Consider the following 20,818-nt stretch of genomic DNA (forward strand, 5'->3'; position numbering starts at 1 on the left):
AAACAAATGAACACAATAACATACTAGTATTTGATAGATAAACCCAAAGATCCCAACCATTTGGGCAAGAATTCATTATTTGACAAAAACTGTTCTGGCAGAAATTGGGCATAAACCAATATCTTAGACTAGACACCAAGATAAACTCAAAATGAGTACATGATTTAGACATAAAAGATATCAGAAACAAATAAGGGGAGCATGGAAGAAATTACCTGTCAGATTTATGGATAAGGGAATAATTTGTGACCAAACAAGAAATAGCGAGGTTCACAGGAAGTAAAATGAATAAATTTAATTGCATAAAAACCTAAAAGACTTCACACACACGAAACTAAAGTATCCAAAATTAGAAGGAAAGTAGGAAATTGGGGACAAATTTTTATAGCAAGCTTCTCTAAGACTGGTCTCATTTCTCAAATATACAGGAAACTGAGCCAGATTTATAAGAATAAGAGCTATTCTCCAATTGAAAAGTGGTCCAGGGATATGAACAAACAGTTTGGGGAGAAAGAAATGAAAACTATCAGTAGTCATGAAAGACCAAAGATGGGGGTGGGGGGGAGGGATGCTCTAAGTCACTACTGATTAGATATGAAAATTAAAACAACTTTGAGATAACCACCTAACACCTTATCAGAATGATTAGGTAGACAGAAAAACAAAAGGATGAATTCTAGAGGGGGTGATGCAGGGGAAATAGGTAAATTAATCTATTTTTGGTGTTGTGAACTAGTCCAACCATTCTAGGGTCAATTTGGAACTATATCCCCAAAGCTATAAGAATCTTTGACCTTGAAATACTACTATTAGGTCCATACTCTAAAGAGATCAAAGAAAAAGGAAAAAAGATCCACATATACAAAAATATTTATAGAAGCTTTTTTTTGTGGTGGAAAGGAAATAGAGACTGAGGGGATGCTCATTGTTTGGGGAATAGCTGAACAAGTTATGGCATATGAATGTGATGGAATACTATTGTGCTGTAAGAAATAATGAAGGGGATAGATTCAGAAAAACCTGGTAAGATTTATACGAATTGATGGAAAATGAAGTGCAGAACTGGGTGAACAATTTACATAGTAACAACAATATATAAAGATAATTGACTGTGAAAGACTTCCTAAGTCTGATGGATATAATGATACATCATAATTTTAAATGACTCATGATGAAAAATGCTCTCCACCTCCAGAGAGAGAACTGATTGACTCAGGATGAAGACTGAAGCATTGTTTTATTTTTCTTTCTTGTTCTTTTTGGGGAACAGAGTTAACAGAAATGTGTTTTGTATGACTTTATTTGTATAATGACTATTGTATTTCTTGCCTTATCAATGGGTTGGGAAGGCTGTAGAGTGAGGAAGAGAATTTGGAACTAAAAATTTTGAACAACAACACAAAAAAGGAAGACACTCCCCCTCACCCCTCACCCCCAGTAAAAGTAAGTTACTCAATGGATTGTACTAGGTCGTTAGTCAGGAAGACCTGAGTTCAAATTCTGCCTCAGATACTTTGAGATCTTTTCAAGTCACTTTCCCTCTGTTTATCTCAGTGTTTTCAACTGTATAACAAATATAATTCTAGAATCCACTTATCAGGGTTGTTTTGAGGATCAAATAAGATGATAATTGTAAAGTGCTTAATGCTATATAAATGCTAGTTATTAATTATCATTATTGTCTCCTGAGGCAGTCAGTTCTGCAATTGGGTTTTTCCAATTTTTATGACTTTTTCCTTATACTGAAGTGGACTGCACCCCCCCACACACACACACACAATATCTCCTCCTTCCCCCTCCCCATTCCTCCAGGTTCAGACCTAGCAGATTAAATCTAATCCTTTTTCAAAGTAAACACTTTGTAACCCTGAAGCTACATCAACTCTTCTCCCACCCATACTCAGCTTTCCACCTAAGGAAACTGAGGATGAGAGATGTGAAATGACTTGTCCAAGGTCACATGGCAAGTAAATGGCCTAGCTTAGAATCAAACCCACTTCTGCCAGCTCTCAGGCCGTTGCGCTTTCCATTACACCACACTGCCACCCAGATCTAGACTCGTTATTCCAAGGTACCAGATCGAAGGCTAGCTGGACCATTGCCTTCCATTTTCTGGACAACAATGTCTTCCTTAAATGAGCTTGTAATTATAAGCCCGTTTATCTCGCACTAGTCTCCAGCTCTGGAGCTCTGAGCCCGCATTTTTGCAGTGGGTCTTTCGAAGCCAGGCTCCTCGGGATCCTCCCACCTTGCTCCATCAGCCTGTAACAGTTGACATCACCATATTCCCTGCTTTGGGGCAGGCTCCTCCCCGCGGCGCTTCCTTCAGCCGCAGTGACAGCTGAGCCCCGATAGGAAGCGATCTCTTTGCAGTGCTGGGCCCAGCTCCGGCCTTCTTCTGTCCTCCCCTCCCCTCCCAGGCCGGCTCAGCTAGGCTGGCAGTGTCGGGTTACAGGAGCCACTGCTGCGTCCTGGGCACTAGGGGGTGGAGCGGAGGGGTGGGCAGAGCGGTAGGCACTAGGGCTGGGCACGCACTTGGCCAGGCAGTGGCAGACGGACCGTGCGGACACAGTCTTGGTAAACCATGGCTGATGATTTCGGCTTATTCTCCTCGGGCGGGGGTGCCCCAGTGCCAGCGGAGGAAGACCCAGCAGCTGCTTTCCTGGCCCAGCAGGAGAGTGAGATCGCGGGCATTGAAAACGATGATGAAGGTTTCGGGGGCGCAGAGGGAGCCCTGCAGCAACCGGCGGCTGAAAATGGGAGTAAGTAGCCCGGCGATGGAGGAGCGGTGGGCAATAGTCAGGGGTGATCTCTAGTCCGAAAGGGGGCTCCCACATCGGGGGGGAGGGGGGAAAGCGTGAAACTCTACCCGACACCTGAGCCCCCAGCTGAGGCCCGGACTGTAATTTCAGAGGCCAGGATCCCCGCCAGATGACGGGCCAGTCTGGTGAGTGAGGGTAGGGCTGGGAAGAGGAGTCACGAAGAAGCCCAGCAGAGGCGAGGGCTAGGTGAAGGGCAGACACTGGGGGCAGAAGGTGCATCTGACGGCCGGCCATCTGTAGTTCCTAACCCAGGGAACTTGAAGACACAACGTAGGGGAAATGGGCTCATCTTGCCAACTCTAGGATTCCGAAGGAAGGGGCATAACCATTCCAGGCAACTAAAATCAAATGTCGCTCAACATCAGGAACAAGCCAAGATTCATTTTGTCTTCCTCCCACTACAAATGGGGCTGAATAAGGCAACTGTTAGAAATTGAGGTTGGGTGCTGTTGTGACTCTGGTGCAGGAGGAAATAAATACAACCCTTCCTCCAGTGCAGAGCTCTCAGAGTGAGTTTGTCTTGCAAGGTGGGGGCGATCACCTGTCCCTAACTTGCTATTCGACCTTGAGCAATTCATTCCTCCCCCCACTGGGCCTCTATCTCATCTGTAAAATGAGGTTTGTACTGGAGATGTTCTCAGAGTTTCTTTTAACTCAAACATTCTGTTTCTATGATCAGATCAAAACAAGCATTTACAGAGCCCGGGGAAATGTTAATTAACATTTATATAACTATTTCAGTTTTACTAAGTGTGTTTATTAACCCAGTTTTGCAGGTGAGGAAACTGAGGCACAGATAGAGGAGGTCCACAGTAAGCATCAGAGTTAGGATTTGAATCCACTTCAGGACCCCAAATCCATTATACGAAACTAGCCTTGAGCTCAGATATTATATGGAGTACAAAGTGGCACTTGGATGGGTTATCTTGCCTGCTACAAGCTTATATCTTAGTAGTTCTCTGGGAGTATTTTGGGGCCCTTGATAGTCTGGTGGGTTTTGGGAGTGGGAAGGCTGAGGGTTGATTGAGTCTAAGGAGTACACACACTCTGTGACTAAATTGCTACAGTCTTAGATAAGTTGTTTCAGAAGTAACTAGCCAAAATTGTGCTTGGGGAAAATTCATTTGCTGGAGGGACCACATAGTAGTACTTTGGACAGTCCCATTTAGGGTCCCATAGAGAGACCTGGCCCTTATTTCCACAGGGATCAGCAAAGAATGAACCCTGATCCTTGGGAGAAAGTTGTCTTGGTGATAGGAACCTAGAGATAGTGGCCAGGGAACAGAGGCTTGGTGGGTAAAGTGTTTTGCCCATAGTCACTTAGCTAATAAGTTTTCATATCTATCTCTCTTAATTCCCAGTTGAATTCTCTGAAGTCCAGAAAAAGAAAGCAAATGCCCTATGATCAATTGGGCCCTACCTCCAGAGGATTGTAAGCAAAAATAGCAATACCTTTTAACAGTTCTTGCCCATCCCCACCCCTCTCCCCAAACTGTATTTTGGCATTCTATAGCCCTATCCTTCTTATGCTAGTTATGGCTCTGATTACTTCCCTTTTTGAGCCTAATTAAAACAACACGGTCAGAATATGTGGTCTCTAAGGTTCCTTTCTGTTCTAAGATTCTGTATATGTGTCCCAAGCTATTTTCATCTCACACATTCTATGTTCTAAGTTTTTTTCTGGGTCTGACATTCTATGATCCTGTGAGATAGATAACAAAAGTATTATTATTCCTCCTTTTATAGGTGAGGGAACAGAGGCTTGGTGGGTAAAGTGTCTTACCTATAGTCACTTAGCTAAGTTTTCATATCTATCTCTCTTAATTCCCAGTTGAATTCTCTGAAGTCCAGAAAAAGAAAGCAAATGCCCTAAGATCAAATAGCTAGTTCAGGATTTGAACCAAGATTTTAAAATTGCAAACCCAGAGCTCTTCCCTTTATTCTACAAATTCATTTTCAGCATTGCAGGTTCTAGGGTTCCTTCCAGCTGCCACATTCCAGTTCTAGGGCCCTTTTCATTTCTTTTCTAGTTCTCAAGTTCTATGTTCTGAGATCCCTTCAGGCACTGATAATCTGTGAATCTAAAGTCCCCATAGTAGTGTGGCAAAGTTGGGACACTAATGCATTGCTGGTGGAGTTGTGAGTTGATCTGACCATTCTGGAGGGCAATTTGGAATCATGCTCAAAGGGCCTTAAAAAAATGTCTGTCCTTTGATCCAGCAATGCCACTACTGGGTTTATATCCCAAAGAGATAAAAAAAAAAAAATCTGGGCAAGGATCTGTTTGTACAAAAATATTTATAGCTGTGCTTTTTGTGGTAGCAAAAAATTGGAAAATGAGGGGATGTTCCTTGATTGGGGGATGGCTGAACAAACTGTGGTATATGATGGTGATGGAATACTATTGTGCTATAAGGAATAATGAATTGATGGATTTCTATAAGAACTGGAAAGACCTACATGATCTGATACAGTGTTAAATAAGCAGACCCAGGAGAACATTATATACAGAAACTGTAACGTGGGACCATCAAATATAATTGACTTTGCTACTAAAAGCAATGCAATGATCCAGGACAATCCCAAGGGACTTATGAGAAAGAATGCTCTCCACATCTAGAGAAAGAACTGTGGGAGTAGAAATCCAGGAGAAAAATATATGATTTATCACTTGTTTATTTGGGTATAGGATTTGAGATTTTGGTTCTAAAAGATTATTACAAAAATGAATAATATGGAAATAGGTTAGAGTGATTATATATATATATATGTATGTATAATCCAGTAGAATTGCTTGTCAACTCCAGGAGGGATGAGGGGAGAGAGAAAACATGAATCATGGAATCTTGGGAAAATTTTAAAAACAAAAATTTAATATCTATGTAAAAAAAAGGCCCCGTAGTATGAATATTTATAAGGCAATAAAATCTCTGCTTTTATTTTTGGCATGAAGGAAAAGTGTGCTTATGATGCTTAATCAAAACCAGACACTGCCTTATGGATATTTTATCTTAAGTGATGCTTCCTTCCTTTTTTCATTCTGATGGGGTTTTGTGGTGGCAGCATGTGGTTAGATAGAGGGTTCTGGAAAAGGTTTCCTATCACCCAAATGGTCTGAGAGATGAAGAAGTCTGAGACCAACTGCTCTGAGACATCTCCACACTACTGGTCATTACTGTCAGAGAAACAATTCCATTTAACAAATATTTGCCAACACCTATGTTCAAAGCTGAGTGCTGAGCATAAAAAGATATATGTGACAAAAACTTTTCTTCTTGCAGTATTTAAAATCCAATGAGGGGAGGATGAGTACACCAACTAAGAGAAGAGAGAGTAAGAAAGGTGCAAAAGAGGCCCCAGGAAACGTACTAGGAGATATTTGAGGAAGGAAAGATCATTTTCCATTGAGGGAGTAAGGAAAGCTCCTTGGAGGAGGTGGCTATTAGTATTGAAGGAAGGGAGGGACTTCTTTCAACAGAGATAAGAGGTGGGAGGGTAACACTATTCCAGGCTAGGGTGAGTGAGAAAAGGCCAGGAACTTGGAAACATGGTAAATACTAGAGAGTAAATAGGAGTTAATAATAGCCCTTGGACTCTGGCTCTTAAACAAAAGCAAAGAAAGAAGCTTAGATCCCACCCTTTCTATTCGTCTATCCCTCTTTTTCCTGCTCCTCCTCTTCCTTCTCCTCAGTCCTGGGAAAGGGCCTTGTTAAAGAGACATTCAGTTCTCAGGGAAGAAGTGGTAAGTGTGTGGGAGAGTTGGGTCCTGCGTATCCACGAGGGTCTGTATCTTAGGGAGAAGTCGATCTTTTGTTTGGTGTGTTCCCTCTCTGATACAACTAACCATTTTGGCACAGCCCATTTTTTGCAAAGCTGTGAGATGAGAAGGGACAAGTGTTCCAAAGAGGGCAATCAGGATGAGGATTAGATTCGCAATGATACCATATAGGAATCAGCTGGAGGAACTAGAGATATTTAACCTGGAGAACATGATACCCATCTTCAAGATTTTGAAGGGCACTCATGTTGAGGAAGAATTGGGTTTGTTCTATTTAGCCCCAAAGGGCAGAATGAGAACAAAGTTTCATAAAGGCAGATTTTGACTTGGTATAAGGAAAATCAGAGACATCCACTGTCCCAAAGTAGAAGGGGCTACCTTGGGACATAATGAATTCTCCATCAGTAAACTTCTTCAGTGGATAGATGACCATGTCAGACACTTTAGAGGGATTCCTTTTTCGGGTTCTGAAGTTCTTTCCCTCTTTCATATTCCTCCATTCTAAGATGAAGACAAGTAGGAAGACCAGATTTGAGGCTGTCAGAAAAGTCCAGGCATGGTGAGGAATTTGGACTTTGAGAGCTTTTCTGATTCTGAGATTGTATAGTTCTGAACATCTTTGTTCTCTTCTTCCAAAAGCCCAGGGAAGAATGGGGGTGAGAGAAAGCCTTCCAAAACACACACTCTCTCTGTCTCTCTCTGTCTCTCTCTCTGTCTGTCTCTCTGTCTGTCTCTCTGTCTGTCTATCTCTCTCTCTCTCTCTCTTTCTTTCTTTCTCTCACTGGCTCAGCTGTTCTAAGTGGGGCAGGAGAATGGCAGTAGGCTAGGAGGGAGGTGTTGCAGGAAGGGCAGCCTAAATACTGTCAGACCCACCCAACTAAGGAGTCAGCAGGCTGGGTGTGGGAAGGAGGGTGTGGATCAAGTAAAAATTACTGTAGGCCAATTACCGAGGCGGGGCTGAAGATGCTGGGGGCTGGGAAGGGAAGATGGGAATTCTGCAGGAAAGCTGAAAGTTAAACAGAGTTTGAAATGTTCGTTCTGCCTCTTGTCCAGATAGCTTTCTTCTTACAGCACAGACAATAATCCATTATCCAAAATGTTTTTTTCTTAAATTGAGGAGCCTCTAGTTGTCTGGATGGCTGGTGGTATAGAATGTCAGAACTGGAATGGGCTCTAGAACATGGAATACAGCATATGAGATAGACCATGGAATGGAACACAGGGAAGATGCAGCTGGAAAGGAATTTGTTGGGTGGCAGTTGCAATGGATGGAAAGATCACTCGACTTGAAGTCAAGAGGGCAGAAGTTGGAATGTTGGCTCTGATACTTAGTAGCTGGGTAATTCCTAGGCAAGTCACCACACCTCTTTGCCCCCCAAAATTTATTCTCTGTAGAATGAGGATAATAATACTTTCATTGGCTATCTCATAGGGAGTTTTCAGTGTGGGGGTCAAAACTTGATGGAGAATCCTGACTTCAGCTTGAGCTAGCTTTGATACTCAGCAACTCAGCTCAGCCCTCAAACCTCAATTTCCTCATTTCTGCTTCAGTACTTTAGGGATACATAACTTAACTGTTATGTTAACTGTGTGTTATTTTCTGCATTGGCGGATTTTGAAACCCTCTTTACAAAGGAGGAGCCAATCTTTGTGACTATGGCTGAAAAAATTCCTCATCCTTTGGGCATCCTGATGATGCACCTCCTGCACTCCAAAGCGAAACCTTTCCAACTTGGTAAGCTTTGCTAGAGCTTGTGGTCAGCTGGCAAACCCTTTGAGAGCCAAGGGTCACCTATACACCATGAAGAAGCACAAGAAGAGAACTTAAGAGGAGTTTTCCCATCTGTAAAATGAGAACAATACTATTTGTGCTAAACACCTTATAAGAGGAGGTCAGCTAGATGGTTTAATGCAGTGGTTCCCAAACTTTTTTGGCCTACCACCCCCTTTCCAGAAAAAATATTACTCATCCCCCTGGAAATTATTTTTTTTTAAATTTTAATAGCAATTAATAGGAAAGATAAATGCACCTGCGGCCCCCCGGATCGCTACAGCACCACCAGGGGGTGGTGGCACCCACTTTGGGAATCACTGGTTTAATGGATAGATCACTGAGTGTGGAATCAGGAAGACCCGAGTTCAAATCCAACCTCAAACACTCAACTAGCTATGTGACCCTGGGCAAGTCACTTAACCCCCATTGCCTAGCCCTTATCACTCTTCTGCCTTGGAGCCAATACTTCGTATTGATTCTAAGATGAGAAGTAAGGGTCTTAATTAAAAATGAAAAAGAATTCTAAGCTCTGAATTAGGGCATTTCTGGTGAGATTAAAAAGCTTCCTGATGGGCTAATGAGGATACAAGTTTAAGGAGAGTGGGAACCATATTTTGATGTAAACTTTGTATCTCACCTTGCATCTAGCATAGAACTTGATATATAATGAATAATCAATGTTTGTTCAATTGGATCAAATAGAATAGAACTGAAATGAATTTAAACAACTGAATTAATAAATCTTGAAGGGATCTAAAATACCATCTGGTCAACCTTCTCATTTTTTAAGATGAAGAAACTAAAGCCCCAAATCATGAAGTGACTCATAGATTATAAGTAGCGGAGTTAAGATTTGAACTCAGGACTTCCTACTTGAAATCTACCTCCAGCTCTTTCTACCACATCATGATGAATTAAGTTAAATCAAAGTCATAGCATGAGTTAGAACTAGAAAGGACCTTAGGAAGTCTTTTAGTTCCACCCCCTTCATTTTACAGAGGAGGAAAAAGAGGTCCAGAGAGATAAAATAACTTGCCCATGTTCATGTCGGAGACAGGTCCTCTGACTTTAAATACAGTCCTCTTTGTACTGCACCACCCTTGCTGGCTCTCTGTGCATTCTTCTCCAAGTAGCTCCTTGAACTGAATTGCAGAGAATTAAATAGAACAATAGTACTGACACTACCTACCTCACAGAATTAATTAAGGGTACTGGTGGGCATCACATCACACTATGGGGAGTGAGTGGATGGAGTTCTGCAAGATCCTGAGTATGACACTGTATGCTGTGTATCATCAGTGGTAGATTTCCTTGCCACCACACCATCATTCCCTGGAAGGCATATAACACTGCAAACATTTTCTAAATATAAAATTTAAAACTATATGGACTAGATGACCACAAGGCCCTTTAAACTCTAGAGTTCTAGAATTCTGTTAGTCTCTGTCATGGGAAAGGAGTTTCACTAGACAGCATTGACTAGTAGAATTGGAAGGCCACTTAGAGGACATCAAATGCAACTTCATACTCGGATAGTGTCTTTTGTGGTCCAGTTGTTTCAGTTGTGTCTGACTCTGTGACCCCATTTAGAATTTTCCTGGCAAAAAGGCTGGAGTAAAATGTGACTTGCCCATGGTCACACAGGTCCTAAGTATCTAAAGCTAGATTTGAACTTGGGTCTTCTTGACTCCAGACTTGACACTCTATCCACTGTGCCACCTACCTGCCCAGATAGTGTCTTAGTTTTTTCTTATAGCAGCCCTGAGAGGTAATGATTTAACTGCTTTTTGAGCACTACAAGTGGTAAGGGGTTCCCTCCCTCATGAAGCGAATTTCACGTTTGAACAGTTCTGATTGTTAAAGAAGTTATTCCTTAGGTTGGGCTAAAATCATCCCTGCAACTTCAACGAAGCATTCCTTATTTTGCCATCTGTAGGCACAATGGAGAAGTCTTTTCTAGTTACCATGTAATGGTTAATATTTATATAGCACTTTATTTGCAAAGCCCTTGTATATATTATTTTATGTCTCATGTTAGACTCACAACAACTCTGGGAGGTAGGTGCTATTATTATCCCCACTTTATGGATGAGGAAACTGAGACAAGCAGAGGTTTAAGTGACTTGTCTAGTGTTCTGCAGCTATTAAATGTCTAAGGTAGGATTGATTCAAACTCAGCTCTTTCCAACTCCAGGTAGCACCTCTGTTCACTGTCAGCTAGCTGCCACCACATGGACAACTCTTCAAATATCTGAAGACAGTAATCATGTATATCTCCTAGGCCTGGTCTTCTCTTTTCTAGGCTAGATATCTCTATTTCCTTCAACAGATCCTGGATTAGTTGGACAAGGACATATACAGTAGCCACCACGAAAGATCTCACACTAGGGTGATGTTGATTTATTAATCACTGCTTTCCAGATGAAATCATTCAACTCATTCTAAATCCACCTTCTCGTCGACACATATCTCTATCTTGTCTACAAGGAGATCCCGAGACATTTCATCCAATACCATGTCTTGATCTCTAAACCTTTGGCCCATCTCGATTACCCACCTCTGGACTCACTGTAGTTTGTTATTGTCCCTCTTAAAATGGGGCACCCAGATTGAATACAGCCCTCCAGCAATAGCAAGGCATATAATCACTTTCCCTGTTCTAGACACTATGCTTCTATTTATGCAGCCTAAGATCACATTAAATTTATTGGGGGCTGTGTCACACTGTTGACTCATTCTGAGCTTGCAGTCTACTAAAATCCCTAGATATCTTTCACATGAGCTTTGGTCTAGCTGTGCCTCCCCCAACCAGTACTTAACGTAGCTGATTTTTGAAGTCTTCATGTTTGATTTTTTTTTATCAACGCCTTTTGTTGTCAGATTATATTCATTTCTCAAGAAAGCATTTCCTTACAACAAAGTGGTTTTTTTAAGAGAAAAAAAAACATTAAACAAAGTCATCCTTTTAGTGTAGAATTTTATGTGAATTTTCTTTTCATTAACATTCTCCTCTGATGCTTCATCATGGTAGGTGACCCTGGCATCTTGCAGGTTATGCGGATGGGACATGAACTCTGATGGGTCCTATAACACTGGAAAGGCTTTATATAAGGAAACTGCAAGTCTGTGGTCTTAAGAACTAGCCTAGCCAAATTCAGAGAAGCATGTCGCTGAATTGACTGATGTGGTGATTTTTTTTTTTTTAACTATACCACTCTCACAGATCAGGTACCAAGTCATAGAGGGCTTTCAATCTGCACCAGTGAAAAGTATCCACACTAATGGAATTACAGATCTTAGAAGTACTCAAGAGAGCAGCACAGTGCCAGGCCTGGAGTCAGAAGGACCTGGGTTCAAATGTGACCTCAGACACTTCCTAGTTGTGTGACCCTGGGCAAGTCACTTAACCCCATTTCACTAGCCCTTGTCCTTTTGTCTTACAGTTGTTACTAGGACTGAAAGAAAGGGGATTTTTTTAAGTACTCAGAAGCAGGATTTTACATTAATATTAATTTTCATCTTGTTAGAGTCATGCCCTTATATTAGATTATCAAGAGGCTTTTATGTCCTTATCTTGTTATTTAAACTGTTAGATATTTCTCACAACTTTGTATATTCCCCAATCTAGATATGCAATCCACTTAGGTTTTTATTCAAAGCATTGATAAAAATGTTCAACAGAACATTTGGAAACCTCCCTCTGCAGAGTCATTAATTCCTCAATCACCATTTTGGGGGCCAATTATTCAACTAGTTCACAATCTCCCTATTTGTGTTTTGACTCAGAATATAACTTCATCTTCTCCACAAGCAGAATGAGAAACTTTGTCAAATGCCTTGCTAAAATCAAGATAATCTGTATATTTGGACTTTTCCTTCTCGGTACAGTCACTCTTCCTCAAACTACAATGCTTTTGACACAGTAGTCAGTCATTTTAGAATTCATTAAACCTATGACCTTATTGATGTGAATACTCCCTCCCATAGTACAGATGGTTGGCCCATTCCTGCTCTCAGGGATCACTGTGTGATTCTTGTCCATAATCTCTCTTAAATCCCTCATAAATGATCCGCTCAAGTGCTGAAGAATGCTCTCTGTGCCTTTTATTTATTTATTTTAGGGGAGCAAAGTGCTTTATATACATTTTCTCATTTGATCATCATCTCATCTCTGAACTCTGTACTCTTGGTCTTTTAAAATTTTGTTGGCACTGGTTTAGTATATGCAACGTCCATTATCCCCTGCTAACTGAACCTCCTTTGCTGATCATAAAATTCATGAATAATATTTTGCATACCATTTACTGCATATGAATTTTAAAAAGAAAATGAATCAGGCATAACTTGTTTTTATTGAACTCATATTGATTCTTAGAGATTTCTCCTCTTTTGATAAATCCTTGCAAACAATCTGCTTCATAATTTATTCCATAGTTTTGCTTAGGATAAACATTATCTTCATCTATCTATAAGTTTCTGGAATGTAGCTCCTCCTCCCTACCCTCTACCCCTTACCCCCTACCACCAACTTTTGGAAATCTGGCCCTCATTGGCTTTTTCTTTGGTATTTCCCCCATTCTCTATGATTCCTCAGCAATCACTAACAACTGTGCCATGTTTACAGCTGCAAGTTCTTTCAGCATACTGGGATTTCATTTGTTTGGGCTTGCTAATGTGATCTCATTTAGAATATATCAATATGCTCTTTTTCTCACCTAACTTGAATTTCAGTTCTCTCTGATTTTGAATACCAGCTCCACCTCTCTGAGATATATGACCAGAGACAAATCTTGTAGTTCAATAATAATAATAATATCTAACATTTATAAAAGGCTTACTATATGTGGACTGTGTTGAATGCTTTATGATTAGCTCATTTGATCCTCACAACAACCCTGGGTAGTGCTATTATTATCCCCATTTTACAGCTGAGACTTCGGCAAACAGAGGTTTTGTGACTTTCCCAGGGTCACCCAGCTAGTAAGTGTCTGAATGTGAATTCAGGCCTTTCTGACTTCAGGCCCAGTGCCTATCTACTGTATGAACTACATAACCTGCCTTCACTGGGTCATTGTGGAAATCAAATGAGATAGATGATGCATGTAAAAGATTTTATTTACATAGTTAAATATCATACTATGAAGAATTCATAGAAACTTGAGAAGACTTGATGAACCAATACAGATTGGAATAGTTCATTCTGGACTTTTGTCACTCTGACACTGTTCTGTGGTAATATTCTACTCCTTTTTTCCTATTTTAAATCTGAGGCTCCTGAATGCCCATTTTACCTCACTAAGATAATTCCTATGTTGTCAGAATTTAGTTTTGGAAAGTGCCTCTTACTTCTCCTATCTTCTCATTTAGAATCTTCCCACATGGGTTCTTACTCTTCATTTCTCTGAACCTTTTGAAGTCTGCTTTACTAAAAGGAACATGTCTGGGAGCAGCTAGGTGGCTCAATGGATAGAGCGCCAGAGAAGAGAGGTCCTACATTCAAATTTGACTTCAGACACTTCCTAGCTGTGTATCCCTGGGCAAGTCACTTGACTCCCATTGCCTACCTTTACCACTCTTCTGCCTTGGAATCAATACACAGTATTAACTCTGAGACGGAAGGTAAGGGTTTAAAAAAAAAAGGTACATGTCTGACCATTCCTAGCATCCTTCTTCTTGCCATTCATAGTAGTCAAGAACTGCAGAAATTCTGAATAAGAAGGTAGATGAATGTATGTCGATGTGGAGGTATCTATTTCGTTTTTCGTGTGTGTGTGTGTGTGTGTGTGTGTGTGTGTGTGTGTGTGTGTGTGTGACATCCACAGGAGACAAAGAGCTCCTAAGTGAAGTGGTGTAAGAGAGTCCTGAAGAGAAAGTGAGAAAGTAGAAAGAGAATAATTTTTAAGTTGGAAAACAGATATGGTTTTCTGTTCTACCTTAGAAAATAATCAGGAAAAACAGTATATTTCCTAACTGGCTATGTTCTATTCTGATGCCTTTGTATCTCTCAGCAGGGAGTTAGTGACTAGCATTTCCTTCCTGGACCAACTGCTGGTTTACTTCTACTTGGGAACATCTAGAAAGCAGGGAGTACTGATTCTTCTTCAGAAAACTCTATAGAAGAAAATTTCTTACTTATTGCATTACTCTGATAGTTCACAGCATATTTTTATAGATCCACACATGTGCGTATATATATATATGTATATACATGTATACACTTAAACACACATGTAGGTGTATATGTATATATATGTGCACATGCACGGACACAGTGTGTACGCATTGGCTTGTTAGCCTCTTGGTACTGATTTTCATAGATTCTTCCATCCTGCCTTAGAACTCTTCATTTTCTTTCATTAAACCAGAACACTAGGAATCATTCCTCAACCTCCTGAAGAAAGTAGATTAGCTTGAATTTATAACTCCATGGGGTGGATGCTATGGCAGGTGAAAGATGAAATGACTGAGGAAACAAGATTCAAGCTTCAGAGCATTTTGATTTATTAAGCAATGCTGCCAGTTGCCCTACAAATTGGGACGAGTAGACTTCTTGAGCTTTGGCACTCGACCCCAAATAGAGGGAGAGACAGACTTTATATATTAAGAACCATCAGAAAAGACCTATTACTGAAAAGAAAACAAATAACCAGGATGTAAACAATAATCTTATATCTAGTTGGAGGAAAGATTAGGGACTTTACAAATTGGGAGGGGGAGAACGAATAGGAGCGATTCCCTGAAATCAGAAAAAGAGGTGTCCTGCTCCCTGTAAGTATTTGTATACAATCAAAGAAACATGGAAGCAATAACTAATTGATCAGAGCAGGTTCAGTTTTCAGATAAGACATATGAGTTGCTTGAGATGTACAGCTGTGAGAAAACTCCTTGCATCAGTCTTTGGAGCTGACTGGGTTTCTGGTCAGCATAACTTAAGTCCTTAGCTAAGGATCTATAAGGAGCAGGTAGAGGCAGTCTAATTCCCAGGCACTCTGGGGTAGGTTCAAACAGTGCAACAAAATCCTCTCATACTTCCAACAGATGAATAGTTTTCTAACAAGACAGAAGTTGGACTAAACTCATAAGTGAATAGAAAGGGAATTGAGCTAGATTCAAAACTGAGTCACAAGATGGGACCAGAAAGGTTCATTCAATTCCCACTACTACTTGGTATTCTAATCACCTCAGTTTCCTCAGTGCCTCCAACAAGAAGACAAGCAGAGCTCAAACCCTTCCCTGGAAGAGTTCCTTTGGTTTCTCTTTTGCCTATATCCATATTTTCTGATGCCCTCCTTCTCCCTTGCTTTCCTGCCTATTTGCTGCTGCCAGGATCCTAGGAATGCTGCCCCTCCCATGTCACTCCCTGAGAACATATACTCAGGTTTGACAATCAGTATGAGTTTGCTTGGTTATGAGTCAGCCTGACCTTCTTTTTTTAAACTTGTTAACTTTTTTTTCAATTATGTGTAGAAACAATTTTTGACAATTGTTCTCTGACATTCTGTGATGCAGATGTTCTCTCTCCTTCCCTCTCCTCCTCTCTAAGGCAGTAAATGGTTTGGTATAGGCTATACCAGTGCTTTTATGAAATTCATATTTCCATATTCCCCATATATCACACATACAATAAAAATTCATAAAGGAAATGAAGTGAAAGATGAGTCAAGTCTTCTTGAGGATTGAACAAACTTAATCAGGAAACATACAAAGATCCTGAACTAATTTGAAATCACTCATTCCCCTCTTCCCACTCCTTTTGCCTGATTGCTCAATGTGAGTAGAGCAGGACTTCTCCCATACTGATCATCATGCCCAGTGTGTGTGTGTCAGCACATGCCACCCACCCTCTGAACCTGTTTGTGCACCTTCTGCAGGGAGTCTTCATAACAGTCTGAATTGCTCTTCCTGACATTAGTGATTACATTTGCCCCTTGGGAACAAAGCTGGTCACTTGTTTGTTTGTTATAATTGATCATCTCCATCATAATAATAACTGCTTATTTATTACGTTAGCACTTCATAATAGTAATGGGTCAGGAGCCTCTGCCCTCCCTCCCTCCACCTTTGCCTCACATTTAGTGGTTGAGCAGGAAATCACTAACTAAAATCTTTCCTGTAAGATGGAGAACCACTGGGCCTTACTATGTGCCCTGATACTACATACTCCAAACCTCCAGGTACTGCCATCTTATCTACTGATCCACCTGAAGTAGCCCTAGGCCTTGCCATCCACCTTATAGTTGAACCCTTAGGATCACTGGGCCTTTTCATCTGCTTTGCAGTTGAACTTTCCTTGTATCCTCCAGTTAGAAATGTGAGCTCCTTGAAAAAAGGGATTGCCTCATTTTTTTGTTTGTATTTGTTTTTTTCCTTGGCCTATAGCAAATTCTTAATAAATCTTTTTCATTCGTTCCTTTTTTGCTCATTTATTCACTATTATTGTCCTTTTTAAGATCTTAAGTTACTATTAGATTATAAACTCCTTCAATTTCAAAATTTGTTGAGTGTCTAGTCAGGAATTTAGGTATTGGGATTTTTTTAGGAGGAAGAAAGGGTCAAAATCTGACTTCACATGTATGGAATTCCTAACATCAAAACAACCTCTACTGATGCAACTCTGAAATTTCTTTAACTTATAGTCTTACCTTCTTTAAATGATAAAGGCACTTAGAGTTTAAATGTACTGCCTAAGGACACACAGCTAATATGTACCCAAGACAGGATCTGAATTAAAGACTTCTCAACAAAGTCATGCATCTTAGGCATCGGGGATACAATTAGGAGCATGCTGGTAAATATTAAACAACCAGCTTTCTGGGGGAAAAATGTTGCATGAAACATATTTTTTTTTTAACCCTTGTACTTCGGTATATTGTCTCATAAGTGGAAGAGTGGTAAGGGTGGGCAATGGGGGTCAAGTGACTTGCCCAGGGTCACACAGCTGGGAAGTGGCTGAGGCCGGGTTTGAACCTAGGACCTCCTGTCTCTAGGCCTGACTCTCACTCCACTGAGCTACCCAGCTGCCCCCTGCATGATATATTTTTAAACTTAATCTGCATTACTAACTTTTTTCTATTACTTAAGTCCAGATAATTAAAAAACAAACAAACAAACAAACAATAAATCAGAGGGCAGCTGGATGGTTCAGTGGACTGAGAGCCAGGCCTAGAGACAGGAGGTCTTGGGTTCAAAATCTGACCTCAGATACTTCCTAGCTTTGTGACCTTGGGTAAGTCACTTAACTCCCTTTGCCTAGCTCTTACTACTCTTCTGCCTTGGAACCAATATACAGTATTGATTCTAAGACAGTAGGTAAGGATTAAAAAAAGAAAAAAAAAGCAATAAAATCAAGCTCTGATTTTTTTTTGGTAGCGTTTACTGATTTCCAGAGTATAAATGTTCATACTGAAAACTTAGTTGGCTCCAGCACATCTCTGGATACAATGACAAAAACATCAAATGTCCCTGCCTTCAAAGAGTTTACATTACTTTGGGAGTTCAGGAAACATAGCTTATTTAACATTGTATCTCCTACTGTGCTCTTTGAACAGTAAGTGCTGAATAGCTCTTTCTCAATCGATTGATTAGACCAGAAGTGATAGGTCAGACAGCTATTATTGTCCCCATCTATAAGATGGGGAAACATTCTCAGAGACATTAAGAGGCCTGCTCATGGTCACACAGTCCTGAAGCATTGGAGTGGTGAGTCTGCCTTGATGTTTATTGTCTATAAAAGACTTATTTCCTTACTGATTATACTATATCACACCTCATTTTCTTGTTGGGGCTAAATAAAGATTAGAACATTTGGGAGTCATGTGAATGCATTCATGGGCCCCTTGCTGTACCTCCACAGCTCTCAGTGGTCTTTGACCCATAGTTTGGCAATCACTATGCTATAAAATGCTAGAATAGGCTGAGCTCACCATTCTGAACAGCAAAAAGTGAGTAAATAGATAATTATGTCTTCTCTTTCCCTTTTTAGATGGTATTGTGGACATGGGGACTACAGTCAATGGAGACATGTTCCAGGTAAGTAAACTGCCATCCTAGGGGTGAGGAAAGTTTCCAGGGTACTGGTGTTTTGGGTTTAAGCTTCTCTTTCAGGTCTATCCCTTTATTTTTTTTTAATTAAATTTTATTTAATTAATTCATTCAGAATATTTCTCCATGGTTACAAAATTCATGTTCTTTCCCTCTCCTCCCCTCACCCTCTCTGGTAGCCTAGGCGCAATTCCACTGGGTTTTACATGTGTCATTGATCATCTGATCATCAGATCTATCCCTTTAAAGAATGGCAGGAAAAAATAAATTAAAAAAAAAGACAGTGAGAGGAGCTCTTTCCTACCTCAGGAACTTCTTCATTCACTAATAATCATCAAAGGGCTGGGGCAGTAGTGTTTTAGAACCATTTGATCAGAAATGTCATCCTAGCCCGGACCTGGCTCTCCTCAGTGGCTACCACTTCGTAGCCTGACCTCCTGACATTCCGTAACAACCTCTTGGTCCCCACAGACACCCATGAACCAGTGGGGACTCCACCCATCAATCAACTACATTTATTGAATACCTATTTTCTGCCCAGTATTATGCTAAGCACTGAGGATATGGAGACCAAAATCTCCTAAAAGAGTCCTTGCTCTCTGAGAGGTAGATAGGGAGACAATATGTATGTACATAAGTATATACAAAATGTACACACAAAAACAAGGGTCATTTGGAAAGGCTGGCACCCGGAGGTGGGGGATTGGGAAAGGCCTCGTATAGAAGTTAGCACTTAGGCTGAGCTCTGAAGGTAAGGAGGGCTTCTAAGAGGCCAAGATGAGAAGGGAGTGAAATTCTAGGTGTGAAAGACAGTCTTTACAAAAGCACGGAGACATGAAATGGAATGTCATGTATGATAACTGCAAAAAGACTAGCATGGCTAGATTGAAGAGTCCTTGAGGAGGCAACTAGGTAGCTCAGGGGATTGAGAGCCAGACCTAGAGACAGGAGGTCCTGGGTTCAAATCTATCTTCAGACACCTCCTAGCTGTGTGACCCTGGGCAAGTCACTTAACCCCCATTGCCTAGCCCTTACTACTCTTTTCTTAGAACCAGTACACAGTGTTGATTCTAAGATGGAAAGTAGGAGTTTAAAAAAAAAAGGAGAGCATGAATACAAGTAATTTGTAATAAGGCTATTATGGTATGTTGGGGTTAGTCTATAAAGGACTTTAAGAGTGAAATGGAGGACTTAATATTTGGCTCTAGAGGAGGTAATAGGGAGCCACTGGCATTTATTGAGTAGGGGGAGTGTCGTGGTTAGATCAGGCCTTAGGAAAATCACTGTGGCAAGCCTAGGGAGGATAAATTATAGAGGAGAGAAACGTGAGGCAAAGAGATTAATTAGGAGGTTTAATAATAATCTAGGTGATAGGTGAAAGATTATTAGAGGAACTATTAGAAATTCTGTTGGGCCTGGGCCCTCAAAATCAGGATCTGGAATTTTAGATCTAAGACCCTTTTGGTGTTCAATTTTTTTCAGTCATTTCTGACTCTTCAAGACCCCATTTAGGATTTTCTTGGTAAAGATACTACAATGATTTGCTATTTCATTACCAGCTCATTTTACATATGAGGAAACAGAGGCAAACAGGGTTGAGTGATTTACCCAGAGTTGTACAGCTACAAAGTGTCTGAGACTAGATTTGAACTGATGAATCTTCCTGACTACTACTATCTACTGTGTCACCTAAGACACCCCATAAGACCTTAGAAGCCATTTTCTGTAGTAAACCTAGATTAGCAATTTTCAATTTCAATATCGACTTTGCTATATACTAACTGTGTAACATTGGGTCAAGTTACTTACCCTTTTAAGTCTTTGTAAAATGGAGCTAAGATGTTCATTTCTCATTCATGTTAAGATCTTAAGAGTTTCAGCAAATGGCTCAGTGGATTGAGAGCCAGGTCTAGAGATGAGAGCTTCTGGTTTCAAATCTGGCCTCAGACACATCCTAGCCATGTGATCCTGGACAAGTCACTTAACCATACCATTGCTTAGCCCTTCTTCTACCTTGGAACCAATATTCAACATTGATTCTAAGACAAAAGGTAAAGGTTTTTAAAATATATACATATATTATATACTTGAAAAGTAAACTGAACATAATAAAGACTTGCAATTTCACATGCAATCTTCTCTTTCTGTTCTAGTGCATGCTAACTTTCAATTAGAGGTATGGTCACTTGAGTGTTCTCTGGGCTCATTTTCAAGCCAGAGACAGAGAGAAAGAAAGAGAAATCGTTAATATAAAATTACTCCTAAAATAAGAAGAAGTGGGGGGAGTAAGAGAGATAGACAGAGACAGGGAGTCAGAGAGAAACAGACATATACACACACATAAGAGACAGAGAGAACTCTCTTCCTCACCAAAAAACACCTGTTAAACTTACACACATATAT

The 20,818-nt window shown here is 40.5% G+C and overlaps 1 protein-coding gene across 2 annotated transcripts in view; it reads left to right on the forward strand.

Moving 5' to 3' along the window:
- Positions 1–2,529: 2,529 nt before the first annotated feature.
- CLTB (clathrin light chain B) overlaps positions 2,530–20,818 on the forward strand; it is a 36,860-nt gene continuing 18,571 nt past the window's right edge. For both annotated transcript variants that reach the window (XM_044661642.1, XM_044661643.1), the window contains exons 1-2: positions 2,530–2,762; positions 18,357–18,403. In XM_044661642.1, the coding sequence (XP_044517577.1) occupies positions 2,585–2,762; positions 18,357–18,403 (225 nt within the window). In that variant the 5' untranslated portion in view covers positions 2,530–2,584. The remainder of the gene's footprint in view (positions 2,763–18,356; positions 18,404–20,818) is intronic.

The sequence above is a fragment of the Gracilinanus agilis genome, chromosome 2, assembly GCF_016433145.1.
Source record: "Gracilinanus agilis isolate LMUSP501 chromosome 2, AgileGrace, whole genome shotgun sequence".
Lineage (NCBI taxonomy): Eukaryota > Metazoa > Chordata > Mammalia > Didelphimorphia > Didelphidae > Gracilinanus > Gracilinanus agilis.